This window comes from Oncorhynchus masou, chromosome 20 (assembly GCF_036934945.1).
Source record: "Oncorhynchus masou masou isolate Uvic2021 chromosome 20, UVic_Omas_1.1, whole genome shotgun sequence".
NCBI lineage: Eukaryota > Metazoa > Chordata > Actinopteri > Salmoniformes > Salmonidae > Oncorhynchus > Oncorhynchus masou.
Genome location: NC_088231.1, coordinates 18,078,541 through 18,094,957, shown reverse-complemented (window position 1 = coordinate 18,094,957; position 16,417 = coordinate 18,078,541). Strand labels below are relative to the sequence as shown.

Genomic DNA, 16,417 nt, shown 5'->3' with positions numbered 1-16,417 from the left:
CGTTAGTGTGTGATTTATCACTCTAACACCGGGGGTCTGGTGCTGAGGTGGTAATGTCCTGGAGGGATGACACACAGTCTCAGGAGGGGACATTGTTAATGCCCAGCCAGCCAGCCTGCCCTGAGTTTCACCAGTCTGAGTTTATTGTTGTTTCCCAACATCCCTATCTGTGTATTGTCGCTTTCCATGTTGTCTGTTGTCTGTAGCTTGTGAGGTGTGGAAACACTTTGTTGCTTTTATGAATTTTGTCTTGCTGCTTTTTGTTCTATGTTGCTCTGTCTGTATGCTACGTCTTGCTTGTCCTATGTTGCTCTGCGTGTGCTCACTGCTCAATGATTGTCTATATTGTAATTGTTTTGAATAACCTGCCCAGGGACTGCGGTTGAAAATTAGCCGGCTGGCTAAAACCGACACTTTTACTGAAACGTTGATTAAAGTGCACTGTCCCTGTAAAAAAAAAAAAAAAAACTCAACAGACAATGCAACTGCATAGCTGGAGGGGGCAAACATGAGCCATAATGGCTTGATCTGATCGCCTCAAGTTAGTGGACGAGTAACTTTTTCTGTAAAGAAATGTCTTTGTATTGTGACTAACAGAAACTGCAGGAGTAGAGGGCAGCAAGTTAGGCCAGTTGAATGAATACCTGAGCCGGCATGGTGAAAAACCTGTCAATGTGCCCTTGAGCAAGGTACTTAACCCTAATTTGCTGCAGGGGCATCATACTACTACAGATGACTCTGCAAAACAACATTTCACTGCATCTATCCTGTGTATGTGATAATAACCATATTTTTTTCTCACTAAAGGGTAAAAAATTGGGAGTGCTGGAAGCACACTACAGTGTGAACCTTATGACCCCCGGCATAGAAGTAAAAAAAACTTTCCATCTAGACTTCGGGTATGATGAATTACGTTTTTCCTGTCAGTCTGCCCCAGCAGGTGCCCCATTTAAATTCTTCCCTCTCAGAAACTTATACAAACTGAACTGTACCCCATGCACTCCTTTTCCTGCCAGACACACGGAATATAGCACATGTGGAGCTGAATCGGTTACATATGAGCTTTTTCTACATACACTCATATCCCTTTCTCCTCTCGACCTCAACCTAGTCTGTACTGAGCTGTAGCCAGCACATCGTATCTACTATCAGTCAACCCTTATTTTAGACAGATAAATAGATAGCTCTCCATACATCAATATGTGCCTTAGTAGATTTTTGAAACACAGACATACAGTATGCACACACAACTTTTTCTAACTGTTGTTTTTAGTCTTCTCTTGCCCTAATGGAGTTCAGGCTGGGGGGGGGGAGAAGAGAGGGAGAGAGATATATGGCAGCTTCTCTTGCATGATTATAAGCAACTGTAATGACCTCCAGATCATCAACCCCACTGACTTGGTGTGCACGTGCACAAACACACACATACACACTGTGCCAAATGAAACATACCACGCGGCCACTGCTATTTATTATTAAATCTCCTTTTTTTCTACACCAGTCTTCGGCTTCATATAGAGCTGAATGCTCTTTAAGGGAGGGAGAGAGTTTTCATGGGAATCTAAAGCTGGATCCAATTATGTTTTTCAAAGGTTGGGGACCATGTTTTTCTTATCGGACCATGGCGGTTTCGTTCTAGAGGCCCCTGCACTGAGCTCCATGCACGAAAGGACATGATTTAGTGGCCCTCAAACACACATTTTTGCTGACATGAGTTTTGAGAGCTTTGAAAGTCACGGACATACCGGTAGCGTTTGCCAGCCAAGAGTACTTAGCACCTCTGAATATATTGCCAGCTGTAATTTGCAAACTGATTCTACATGTAGAACAGGACAAAAATGTCAGCAGTCAGACGTAGACCAGAGGGTGGTCCCTGAAACACACCGCGCTGAACAAACTGCAGACAAACAGCAGATCATCATTCCGTGCGGTGTGTGTGGTCCCTAAGAGAACAGAGATCTGAGGAAGTCCGCTCCTCCAATCATCAATGATGAAGGGAAAGGAGAAGCGTAAAGAAAGACAAAAGGAAGCCATCTTAGAATATTGAGATACAGCCCTGTGCCACCACGCCATGCACGACCACCCCTCATCTTCCACGTCCCATAAATCTCAGCGGCAGGATGACAAGGCTCTAGTCAATAGCAGCAGACTTGCCCTGACAACAGTCCTGGTTGCCCTAACTCCTTTCCTAAACTTAATTGCCATAACCTGCCACGTTAATTCTCCTAACTTGCTATGAAAAGTCACTTCTGCTAGTCAAAAGCAGCAGACCTGTCCTGAGAACAGTCTTCATTTCCACTAATGCGATACAGCATAAATCTCAACGGTGGGATGACAACCCTCTCCCAGCTTAATGGCGCTGTCGACAAACATTAGAAGCCCACCGCGTCAAACTAACCACCGAAACTCTCTTTCAGAAAAGTCCGTTCCTTTTTGAGCCCCGGCCAGCTCTTCCTTGAGACATCTGCAGAGGAGTTGCTCATAATTATGATGGATTAGACTGTGGCTGGATTCTGGCCCTGGCGCGCTGTAATTATTCCGCAGATGCTGCGGATGTTACATGCATTAATAATGGCGTGTGGCAGACAGAAATCAATGCCATCGCTGGAATCTCTATTTGCTTCCCTGGGGGGGTTGGGGGGGGGGTGAAGGGGGTGAAGGGGAAAGGAGAAGAGTGAAGGTTCACAGTATTGCTCTTTCACTCTCTCTTCTTGGAGAGCGATGCCTCCCTGCATCACAATGCAATACAACCCTCAACAGCCTTTAACTGGCTTCTCACCTAGCTACGATAGGCCCGTTGGTGTACAGTAGCTCTGAAACCCTTCTCTGAAATGTCTCCGCACAAGGACATACTGTAATTATGCTACATCAGCATCATTTGCCGGCTGAAAATTTGACAAAGACTTGGCTGTGTTGATGTTTACTAAGATGGTGATATTGCGGTGCAATGGGCAGGACAAGTCAGCATTGTTGTCAAGTCACAACAGACCAGAATGACTCAAAGGGGGTGAGATGTGGTGTGTGAGCACTGCAGGGGCCGACTCATATTATAATATGAGAATCAGGTATCTTATTTCCTGCCTATCCAGTGTTATCCGATCGTGACTCCACCGTGATGTCATCGCTTGACCTTGTGAACAATAGACAGCCCAGAGTGAGAACTTAGTTGACTGTCTGTCACAACGGCCTAACCGTAAACTCAATCAAATCCATAATGTAATTCAATATCTGCGACTGCCCAATCGTCCCTCTAGGAGTTTTGCATTAAGTCTATACCTCTAATCCCATATGATAAAGTTCATAACTACAGTATAGGACAGAGTAGACTGTCTGTCTTGGCTACCAGGGACTCACACCTCTGTGGAACCAGGGTTATACAATCCAGAGTATGGCCTTACTGACATGACAGTATGGAGGGGAAAGCCAAGTTTCCTATAAGATAGTTGGCCTCAACCACCCCTCGTACAGGTAACTGCCAAAATAAAGGAAACGCCAACATACTGTCTTTGATGGGGCTCATTTACTCAAGTGTTTCCTTTGTTCTGTCAGTTACCTGTAAATTACAATGGGGCAGAAGGTGAGGAATAGCAGTGCTAAACAGCTGACGCATAGCAAGCTCTTTTCCCATCTACCACCTGTAATATTACCAGCCTCCTTTCCCCGCCTGTCTCAAACATCAACATTACAGAAGGAGAATATCGTTGTTACATGATGCAGCCTCAGTCATGTCTCAACAGTTTGAAAAATGTGGAACTCAGCATTGATGTAATAAATATATACTGAACTACAATATAAGCCCAATGTGAAACAATTTCAAAGATTTTACTGAGTTATAGTTCATATGAGGAAACCAGTCAATTGAAATAAATTCATTAGGCCTTAACCTAGCGGCGGTAGGTAGCCTAGTGGTTAGAGCGTTGGGCCAGTAAACGAAAGGTTGCTAGATTGAATCCCTGAGCTGACAAGTTAAAAATCTGTTGTTCTGCCCCTGAACAGGGCAGTTAACCTGTTCCTAGGCTGTCCTTGTAAATAAGAATTTGTTCTTAACTGACTTGCCTAGTTTAATAAATAATGTATTGATTTCACATGAGTGGGAATACAGAGATGCATCTGTTGGTCACAGATACCTTAAACAAATGGGCCTCAGGATCTCATTATGGTATTTCTGGGAATTCAAATTGCTATCAATTAAACGCAATTGTGTATGTTGTCCACAGCTCATGCCTGACCATACCCCCACCGCAACCAAGGGGCACTCTGTTCACAACGTTGACATCAGCAAACTGCTTGCCCACACGACGTCATACACATGGTCTGCGGTTGTGAGACCGGCTGGACATACTGACAAATACTCTTAAATTATGTTGGCGATGGCTTTTGGTAGAGAAATCAACATTCAATTCTCTGGCAACAGCTCTGATGGACATTCCTGCAGTCAGCATGCCAATTGTTTATGTCGCATTGTGTTGTGGGACAAAACTGCACAATTTAGAGGGGCTTTTTATTGTCCCAGCACAAGGTGCACCTGTGTAATAATCATGCTGTTTAATCAGGTTTGTGATATGCCACACCTGTTAGGTGTATGGATTATCTTGGCAAAGGATAAATTCTGCTAACAGGGATGTAAACAAATTTGTGCACAACATTTTAGTGAAATAAGCTTTTCTCTGGGATATTTTATTTCAGCTCATGAAAGATGAACCAACACTTTACATGTTGCATTTATACTTTTGTTTAGTGTATATACATATTTACTATACCTGCAACAAATATATTTAATATACCTTAAAAGTGATGATACAGAGGTTTTGCATAATTTCAGCCAGTAGTTTTTAAATTAGCGCTCATGAGACAAAACGGGTCCCCGAAAATTGTGCACAACGTCATCCATTTTGTATGATATGTTAAGAATTCCAATTCGTACAAAACGTTACAAATGTGTAAAACCTTTTTTTCTTCCATATTGTATGAAAAAAGGTACCAGTTCTCAGCAAAACAATGGAACAAAACCTATTCCCCACCCTCTCCTTCAAGAAAAGGGCAGTGTCATCTTATCCTCCAACAAGTCATTCTATAGCATAAACTCCCAGCATGCAGCAGTTAATGGAATGAGGTCAGTGTCTAGCCATGTGATCAGACACATGCACCCCTTTGTTTGATACAAGTAGCATCTGCCTGAGAAGAAAGAGGCATGGTGGAGGAGTAGAGGAGCCGTTGGTATGTCTCCTCTCTCTCTCCCTCCGCTCTTCTGTAAACATGCTCGGCTGCTTCTAGCTGTGGAGAGAAGCCTCACTCGCCAAGCTGAGCCCCAAAGACAGCTGCTCAGGTTCGGAGCTGTGTGCTGTGTCGTGAATATGCTGCGCACGCAAAGAATGCTGCAAGCTGCCTCTGGCTTTTCTTTCTTTATTGAGACACCTTCCTTCCTGGAGCCGTCTCTCTATATCAAGACAGAGACCGTTTCTAATGCCTCGTTGTGTCGGGGGTGGGGGGTTGGGAGAAGGGGGTGAATGTGCATAATTTGGTGATGTTTTGTCTCCCCAATAATGTTTTGCCTGAGAGAGTCTGTCTCAGAGAAGCACTCATACTGCTCTGGCTGCCAATGTGTTCGTGAGAATCTGAGTGCCAATGGGTTCATGAGTGTCTAAATAAAGCAGCACATTCACAAGATATATTCCTCAACTTCACTGGCATTTCTCCCATCAGGTACAGCATGATGGACGTAGACTGGGAATATTATGCATCTGGCCTCGTGGTATTTTTATATTTAGCTCGGTTGACTTAATGCACTTCTAAGGGAAATGGAGCTGATTGTATTTCACAATCTCTGATTTCATAAAGGCAGAAACTCACAGGACAGTATTACAGAAAGTCTGACCTCCTTTTTCATAAGTAAAAATGTTTCAACCGCACTGGTTCCCACACTGTGTGTGTGTGTCACTCCGTGCTGACCCGGCACGTTGTCCTGGGATAACCTTCCCCGGCATTCTTATTTCTCTCCCTGCTTGCCATCCAGTTGAGGATGATTTAATTCTGTGCCTTCCTTCATGTCGCATAACTGATATCCACTCAGAACCAAGTGTAAACATAGCACTCCCCAGACTCAACTCTGTGACCCAGGCTGGCGATGATTTCAGACTCAATTACCTTTTCCCGACACTTTATTTAACTACACAAGATAGTTAAGAACACATTCTTATGTACAATGACAGCCTAGGGACAGGGCGTTTACTGCCTTGTTCAGGAGCAGAACATCAAGTTTATACCTTGTCAGCTTAGGGATTTGATCCAGCAAACTTTTGGTTACTGGCCCAGCACTCTAACCACTAGGCTACCTGCTGCCCCCATGCAAATTGTCCCCACCCACATGTGTTTTGTCCTGTGTTTATAAATACATCCAATTCCATTCAATTTAGGAGAGAATGTGTGTTTTTTCCCTTTCGTTTCGAACTAATGTGATGTTATGGGAAAGTGGAAACTAGTGATTACATTTGACGAATCATAGGATGGTTGTATAAAAATAGTCTATCATCATAAAATACCAATTTCCACCTTAATTCAAGATCAGTGCTATATGCACCATTCACATGTTTTGTTTAAATGTGTAATCTTACCTTATGATTACACATTTAAGGGACTGTTTGTCTGTTGTTTCTGTATTTCATGGTTAGTAATACCTCTCTCTCTCTCTCTCTCCGTCTCCCCTGCAGGACGCACAGAGGGCAGCCCTGTGGATGGACTCAGAGCAGGCCAGATGGAAACAGAAAAGGCCAGCCAGGAGACGGAAGAAAGTCTGATACTAGCACAACTCAGCGCCGCCACTCAACCAGACAACCTGATCACCGCCAAGCTCCAAAATGGCACCCAGTCGCCGGAAGGATCCCATCAGCAGATCAATGGGGATGGAAACTGGAACATTTACAACAAGGCCGTGTCAGGGGTCATGAACCCAATGAAGAGACACAGGGAAAACTGCAGCAGTCCTGCCGGAGTGCAGGGACTGTTCGACCAAGGCTCTTATAACATGATCAATGGCGGGGATCTGAAGCATGCGCTCTGTGACCAGTCCTTACTGGGCCTTCACCAGGCCAAGAAACTCAGATCGGATTTGGAGATTAATGGAGGGGATGGAGAGGAGATGTGGGACAAAAAGGATAGTGGGGACATCATGGACGATTTCCCGGAGTTGACAAAGCCTGGGGAGTTTGACTGCGATGGGACAAGACTGGATAAGAGAAACTGTAATACTTTCTCAAATGGAGGCGATATTTTCTCACTATCGAGGAACAAGCAAATAGCTAACGGTGCTACAGTGAGCCCCAATTCCATTGAAGGCACACCTGGTGACCTTCTAGAGAAAACTCTGTCTCAGTATTACCCAGAACAAGTGTCCATCGCAGCACAGACGGGCGTGCAGGAGTTTCAACCGGAGGTGGGGTTGGTCCACGACATTAGCTCACTCACCAATGAACTCCCTGAACTGCCCGAACAAGTCACAACGCAGTCACCTACCTCTCTTACCTCAGGGTTCCCTCCCATTTCAGCCCAGATGCCTGCCTCTGAGAAACATCAGCAGACTGGGGTAGCAGACCCTAAAGGGCAAGGCAGCAATGGATATAACAACTCAGCCGCCCCGTATGTGGTGAATGGGTATTCTAACAGTTACAGAGGAGAGCACCCTCAACAGCAGCCCGCTGACGGCTCGCAACATCAGAACAACACAGAGGGCATTTACAGGAAGCCTAACCAGGAGTTTAACCATCAGAACTCTTTCCCGAGCCCTCTAGAGCAGAGCACTCCACTGCAGACAAAAGAAGCCATTGGGTTCAGCCCCGGCCCTTTCCCCAGCCCAGGCATGGGGCAGAGTGAGGGGAGGCGCCGGCAGCAACAGTATGGGATGCAGCAACAGCAGACAGGAAACCGCTGTGGAGCTGACTCTACGTGCCCACAGGGCTCCATGGGCCCAGCTTCCCTGCCCAGTGGCAGCGAGCCTGGACCCCAACGCTCCCATCAAAACGGGATGATGAAAGACACAACCCAGCAGCAGCAGAGAGGAGGAGCGGATCCCGGTTGCCCTAATTCCCAGATGGGCTGGATAGATCTAAACTCCCGGGGTCAGATGCTGGAGCCCGACTCAGCACGGAGGTTCCAGACGGGGGGACAAAGCTTCGACGTAGGACCCACCGGAGGGGCCTACCAGCAACAGCAGCCGCGGCCGGCCCAGTCGCCTCACCAAGCGTCTCCTGCCCAACACAACACTGCCCCAGAGTGGCAGCAGCAGGCCGACTCTAAAGGCCCATCTCACATACACCAACAACGGTGTAATCTTCCTCCTCAACAGCAGCCACATACACAACACATGCACCAGCAGCAGTGTAATCTTCCTCCTCCTCAACAGCAGCAGCAAGGGGAGAATTGTTTTCGAGCCCCCATGCAGCCAGAGCACTTATGCGAAGGCGACCCAGATCTAGAGGAAATACTATCGCCTAGCTTTTTGCAGCCGCCACAACATCCACAACATCAACAGCAGCAGCAGCGCCCGCTGTCCCATCCATCTCAGTACGAGGGACAGCAGTCGGTCAACGCACCCCAGTCACAGGACCCCAACCAGGGCACGATGGACGGTCAACAGCTGCTGAACAAACTCAAGCTGGAGGACTACATCAGGCTAGAGAAGAAGCTGAAATCCCCTGGTGGAGGCTACAGAGGTCAGGGTGGTCAACCCCAGCCTGGGCACCAGCAGCAGATACAGTCTATGATGAGAAACAACCCTGGGTACAATCCTGTAGACCCATCTCAGCCCAACGACGCACAGCAGTCCCAACAGGCGTCATGGAGACAGAGCAGCAGTAATACCATGGAGATGGAGATGGAGCTGGAGATGAAGCAGCAACAACAACAGCAGCACCAACAACAACAGCAGAGGCAGTACACTCCAAGCCCCGGACCCAAGCAATACTCCCACCAGCAGCAGCAGCCGCCCCACCTCCGACAACCACACCCCAACCACATGGACTTCCCCCTTACCCAGACCCCCCCACAACCGCTACCTCACTTACCACACAGTGCTTTAAACCAGCAGGTGTCTGCACAGCAACAGCAGATGTATCCTAAAATGGAGCAGAATCAGCAGGAGTCTTGCGCCCAGTTCCAGAGGGGGGGGCCTCCACCCCTGGGACACGGGGGCCCCCAGGGGGACTTCCAGAGGCACGCTGCCCTGCGGATGCATCTTCTACAGAGGCAGTCTGAGCGGGAGTCTCTGGGTCCCCCTCATCCACAGACCCCTGTAGATTTCAAGCACGGCCTCCGGCCCATCAAGATGGTGAATGGGCCGCGGTTTGAACACCCTCACCACCAAGGGCCTGGACCACCGCCCTTGATGCAGCATCAACAGCAGGGCCGGGAGATAGGTATGGTAGCGGGGGGCATCCAGATCAAGCAGGAGTACAATCCACAGCCACAGACGTCGTGCTGCGGTGAGCAGAGCCAGAGCAGCTCCCAGCGGAGCATCCTCGCCACCATGGAGCAGACTCTCAGACAGTATCAGCTTTCGCCAGTCTTCGACAGGAAGTCCCTCGTCATCAGGTCACCGAACAAGGTCAAGGTGGAGCAGTCTGGCGCTGTGACGGTGCTCTCGACCCACGCGGACCTGGACGGTGGGTCGGGTGGGATGGAGGACATGGGGATGGGGCGCCCTGGCTCCAATGGGCTGAAAAGACCCCACCTAGACTTCACCCCCAAGCAGGAGCCCCTGCTCCAGAGTTTTATGAATTCCCCCATGAAACTCTTGGATACTCCCATTAAAAACCTATTGGATACTCCTATCAAGACCCAGTATGATATCCCTTCCTGCCACTGCATGGGTGAGTCACATTTCATGTCTGTCTTCACACACAGATTATTTGTCGGTTGATGTCTAATTTGGGTATGGGGGTTGTGCCTTTCTTTGTTTTGATACAGAGTCCATCAGTGAGAAGGACGAAGGGCCGTATTACACTCACCTGGGCTCCGCTCCGAATATCAAGGCCATCCGTGACATCATGGAGACAAGGTGGGTTGTTTTATCCCACATCATCCCACATAATACAAAGGAACAGGTTTTTCTATACACAATTACTGAATGTGTAACTTTTCAATGTTTCAAACAAACATTTTAACGGTTGCTTTCTCACACGCAAATAAACCATAGGAACAGGTATTTCTGTGCACTATTACTGAACTTTTCATGGTTTCAAACAAACATTTCAACTCAAGCTTTCTCACACCAGAGCCATTTTGGGATCACTTTCTGGTCACATGACCTCCATACTTAGAGTAACAGTTTCCTGATTGTACCACTCACCAGAATTCAACATGGTGGCATATAAATCATGACATGGATATGACACGTAGACAATCCATTAGTATGTAACCTGGGAATACGTGCATCAAGCCTGTATTTGTTCCATTCCTGTTACATTTGTGGTCCTCTGTAGCTGTGTGACTGTGGTCCTCTGTAGCTCAGTTGGTAGAGCATGGCACTTGCAATGCCAGGATAATGGGTTCGATTCCTGAGACCACCCATATGTAAAATGTATGAATGTATGCTGCTTTGGATAACGGTGTCTACTAAATGGCATATATCCAATGATGTACATAAGCCCTGGATTGCTGATGCTATTGAGGCTTTGATGCCATGTTGGTTCTCCCCAGTAGGAGCAGGCTGTGTTAGGAAAGAATGGAATTCTACAGTGTTTTAAGGACAGAATTACATGTATTTTGTTTTTGTAGTGGTGGACAGTAACATTAGTGAGCTCTAAAATTTATAATTGAAGGAAAATGTTATATTTTTTTATTTGTATGTTTAGGTCACATCATATAATTTAAAAGTATGCATTAAGTTGTCTGTAATGGAATAAACATGACAAAAACCAAATGTAGACATTAATAATGTAGACATTAATAAATGCATTTCTAAAGCTTTAAAAATATTATTTACAACAGTGGGAGAGTGCCAAGATGGAGGCACTGTGGTTTCAACACAGTCCCCTGTCAGTCATCAAGTGTATGTGTGTATATATATATCATATATATCACATTTAATGTGGAGACGTTACAATCAGAACGCTCTGTAAAGTTGTACACTTCTGAACAGACCCCATATTTACACCCACACTTAACAAACGTTTATATTCTCATTTTATTGCCATACACTCTTCTGTTACTATATCACATGCATCTACTCTAACCATCATCCTTGCTTTTGAAGGTCTGGGCTAACTGGCAGTGCCATCAGGATTGAAAAAGTGGTGTACACAGGCAAAGAAGGGAAGAGTACACAGGGATGCCCCATTGCTAAATGGGTACGTGTGAATGAAGCATGACAATATCTCTGAAATTCATTTTTTAAATTATCACACACCAGATAGGTGCAGGGAAATGTGTTGTTTTACAGGGTCAGCCATAGTAGTACAGCGCCTCTGGAGCAAATCAGGGTACTAAAATCTAAATATATGGAGGAATCACTCTGAATTGGGGATGCTGTAATGTGTACCTTCCATACTTTGATCAGACAGTATTGGTTTAAGAATAGAGTTGAAGTCATGGGTGGTGGTGGCATCTTAACAAGAGGTTCCTTTCCTTCATCAAGGGCACATCGATAGATTGTTCACGTTGTCGACGAGGGGATTCGAACCAGTGACCTTTCGGTTGCTGGCCCAACGCTCTAAACGCTAGGCTACCTGCCACCCAATTGGGATAGCCAAAATTAGAATCGAGGATTGGTATTTAGAGCAAAATGGTCAATTGTAAAAACGCACCATATTGTAATTTGAAGGGAATCTTTACTGCACTGTGATCTCAGACCAGATGCCTCTGGGGAAAAGGCACTTTTGATTTACAATCAAATCAAATAAATCAAGACATTGGTGTGTTCCAGGTGATCCGGCGTGGCAGCGTGGACGAGAAGCTCCTGGTGCTGGTGCGTGAGCGGGAGCGCCACAAGTGCGAGGCGGCGTGCATCGTGGTGATCATCCTGATCTGGGACGGCATCCCCACCACCATGGCAGACCAGCTCTACATGGAGCTCAGCGACACTCTGACGAGACACGGCGCCCTCACCCAGCGACGATGTGCCATCAACGAGGAGTAAGGGCCTTTGCCTCTAAAATCGTCATTTCTAATCAGGGGCGCAACTTCCCCCCCCCCAGTTTTAGCATTGGAATGTGATCCTAAACGAGGCAATGGTGTGTTTTAGGACTATGCGGGCGCCTCCGAGTGGTCGGGTACACTGTTTGGAGAGTTTATCCATCTGGCAAAAAAAATTAAAATAGAAACTGTGTACTGCCCACTTCTTAAACGAAAGTTGCGCCCCTGCTTCTAATCATACCATACATGTGTTTAGACAGCTGAACCAAGCGCACACATTTTCTTAACCTTTTCTAATTTTAGTCATATTATTTGTTTGACACGGACAAACATGCAATAATCCAAGACATTACTGAGGGGGACTGCAACCACATTGTGCTACTTACTGCTATGCAAATACAGTACACTGTAAAATAGTACACTCAAAACAGGAAGACCACCTCAGGAGAATAAGTTTTTAATTCAAATGTACAACCAGTTTAAAATTAAGGTAGGCCTGTCTTTGACCAACAGATGCATTTCTGTATTCCCAGTTATGTCAAATACATAGTTTAATTTATTATTTCAATTCATTTATTTCCATTGACTGATTTCCTTATATGAACTGTAACTGTAAAATCTTAGAAATTGTTGCATGTTGTGTTTATCATTTTGTTTTAGTGTACAACTTCAAATGGATTATAATACCTGAAAACAAACTAAGGTAGTAGAGTTATGAGGGGATATATAATAACAATACCTGCTTAACTGACAACCAGGCATGACACACACTAGCTGGGCATTTGGTCAGATGATACACCATAATATCAAAGGCCAGCTTGTCCCGGTCCTGATACCAATGAACAGAACAGCTCATTCACACACTCCCTTCTGTTGTCTCCTGGTTAGCTTCACTTTACAATACCCTAAACCCTATCTGGGATGAGTTACCTGGTGGTGAATTATTGATAGTTGAAGGCTATTCAACCCAACCCCTGATGAGAGGAAGTGATCACACATATCATGTCATAGCGTTGTTTGTGACAAAGATTGCCCAAAGCTGGTCCATCAGAATCATCCTAAACTCAGTCAGTTAGACATTCTATTGCATTATCCCTCTGTGTCTAGCCTGGTCTCAGATCTGTTCGTGCTGTCTTGCCAACTCCTATGGTCATTTGTTGACATGACAATGACCATTCGCAGGAGTTGCCAAGACAGCACAAACAGATCTGGGACCAGGCTAATCCATGTATAACAGAGCTAACTCATTTAGTTCTCTAAAGCGCTGTGTACGTGGCTACACTCTGTCTGGTAGAACAGCTTGTTCTAGTCAATGCACACAATGACTGCATTAACTATTCTACTGGCAGCATCTGTCTCCATCTGTCTCAACCTGTCTCAATCTGTCTCAACCTGTCTCAACATGTCTCCATCTGTCTCAACCTGTCTCAACATGTCTCAATCTGTCTCAACCTGTCTCAACCTGTCTCCATCTGTCTCAACCTGTCTCAACATGTCTCAATCTGTCTCAACCTGTCTCAATCTGTCTCAATCTGTCTCAATCTGTCTCAACCTGTCTCAATCTGTCTCAACCTGTCTCAACCTGTCTCAACCTGTCTCAATCTGTCTCAACCTGTCTCAACCTGTCTCAATCTGTCTCAATCTGTCTCAATCTGTCTCAATCTGTCTCAACCTGTCTCAACCTGTCTCAACCTGTCTCAATCTGTCTCAATCTGTCTCAATCTGTCTCAACCTGTCTCAATCTGTCTCAACCTGTCTCAATCTGTCTCAATCTGTCTCAACCTGTCTCAACCTGTCTCAACCTGTCTCAACCTGTCTCAATCTGTCTCAACCTGTCTCAATCTGTCTCAATCTGTCTCAACCTGTCTCAATCTGTCTCAACCTGTCTCAACATGTCTCAATCTGTCTCAATCTGTCTCAACCTGTCTCAATCTGTCTCAACCTGTCTCAACCTGTCTCAACCTGTCTCAACCTGTCTCAACATGTCTCAATCTGTCTCAACCTGTCTCAACCTGTCTCAACCTGTCTCAACATGTCTCAATCTGTCTCAACCTGTCTCAATCTGTCTCAACCTGTCTCAATCTGTCTCAATCTGTCTCAACCTGTCTCAATCTGTCTCAATCTGTCTCAACCTGTCTCAACCTGTCTCAACCTGTCTCAACCTGTCTCAACATGTCTCAATCTGTCTCAACCTGTCTCAATCTGTCTCAATCTGTCTCAACATGTCTCCATCTGTCTCAACCTGTCTCAATCTGTCTCAACCTGTCTCAACCTGTCTCAACCTGTCTCAACCTGTCTCAACCTGTCTCAATCTGTCTCAACTGCTCAAACAGGAGGTGTAATGTCTGCACTCTACAGGAGCGCATGTGTAATGGCGTAGCGTGCCGTTTCAGCATGATGTAATGTCATTCACCATGTAATCAACTGCCGATAGTATACTATGAATGCACGCCCTGCTAGCCAAAATCGACATGCTATTTTCCTTTTACCATGTTGTTCACATAGGCATGGGACATAAGACGGACAGGCTTAACTTCAGGTTTCCAATGTAATTTTTCACTGCTAGGCTGACTCATAAGTAAAAGTTCTAGGAGTTTTTTTGTGTGCTCGAAACTACACTTTCCCACTGGGAAGCGATGATTAGCTCCTATATAAATCTCAATTATCCATACTTACATATTCGCAATTACAATTATATTTGACTTAAGATATTGGGAGTATACAGTTGAAGTCGGAAGTTTACATACACTTAGGTTGGAGTCATTTTAAAACTAGTTTTTCAACCACTCCACAAATGTCTTGTTAACAAACTATAGTTTTGGCAAGTCGGTTAGGACATCTACTTTGTGCATGACACAAGTCATTTTTCCAACAACTGTTTACAGACAGATTATTTCACTGTATCACAAATCCAGTGGGTCAGAAGTTTACATACACTAAGTTGACTGTGCCTTTAAACAGCTTGGAAAATTCCAGAAAATGATGTCATGGCTTTAGAAGCTTCTGATAGGCTAATTGACATAATTTGAGTCAATTGGGGGTGTACCTGTGGATGTATTTCAAGGCCTACCTTCAAACTCAGTGTCTCTTTGCTTGATTTTCATGGGAAAATCAAAAGAAATCAGCCAAGACCTCAGAAGAAATAAATACAAATAAGAATAAAGCCAGACTACGGTTTGCAACTGCATATGGGAACAAAGATCGCACTTTTTGGAGAAATGTCCTCTGGTCTGATGAAACAAAAATAGAACTGGCTGGCCAGAATGATCATCATTATGTTTGGAGGAAAAAGGGGAATGCTTGCAAGCTGAAGAACACCATCCCAACCGTGAAGCACGGGAGTGGCAGTATCATCTGGTGGGGGTGCTTTGCTGCAGGAGGGACTGGTGCATTTCACAAAATAGATGGCATCATGAGGTAGGAAGATTACTTGGATAAATAGAAGCAACATCTCAAGACATCAGTCAGGAAGTTAAGTTAAATGGGTCTTCCAAATGGACAATGACCCCAAGCATACTTCCAAAGTTGTGGCAAAATGGCTTAAGGACAACAAAGTCAAGGTATTGGAGTGGCCATCACAAAGCCCTGACCTCAAACCTGTAAAAAATGTGTGGGCAGAACTGAAAAAGTGTGTGCGAGCATGGAGGCCTACAAACTTGACTCAGTTACACCAGCTCTGTCAGGAGGAATGGGCCAAAATGTACCCAACTTATTGTGGGAAGCTTGTGGAAGGCTACCCAAAATGTTTGACCCAAGTTAAACAATTTAAAGGCAATGCTACCAAATACTAATTGAGTTTATGTAAACTTCTGACCCACTGGGAATGTGATGAAAGAAATAAAAGCTGAACTAAATCATTCTCTCTAATAATAGTCTGACATTTCACATTCTTAAAATAAAGTGGTGATCTTAACTGACCTAAGACAGGACATTTTTAATTTGATTAAATGTCAGGAATTGTGAAAAACTGATCTTAAATGTATTTGGCTAAGGTGTATGTAAACATCCGACTTCAACTGTACGTAATAAAATCTTTTTTGGAACGGTAACTGTACCACCTGGTATTTGGAAATGTATAAATTCACAGGAATGTGTTTGATTAAATATTTATTAAATATTTATACACAGGATTTAAACCTATGACAATAAATAGTGGGTGTTGATTAAGGGTTTTGACAAATGTACTTCTAGGAGGGAGCACTTGGTAAATCTAGCATGGAGTTTTATGAATAGCATTCAATTAGTTGTTCCTCTTGTCCTTGTTGTTAAAGAGTACATGTACCCGATATAAAGG

The 16,417-nt window shown here is 45.0% G+C and overlaps 1 protein-coding gene across 1 annotated transcript in view; it reads left to right on the top strand.

The window, feature by feature from the left end:
* Nucleotides 1–16,417, top strand: part of tet2 (tet methylcytosine dioxygenase 2) — a 65,686-nt gene that overhangs the window by 38,476 nt on the left and 10,793 nt on the right. Inside the window, 4 exon segments of the mRNA XM_064926625.1 lie at nt 6,708–9,860; nt 9,958–10,048; nt 11,246–11,339; nt 11,915–12,123. Coding sequence (XP_064782697.1) covers nt 6,708–9,860; nt 9,958–10,048; nt 11,246–11,339; nt 11,915–12,123 — 3,547 coding nt within the window.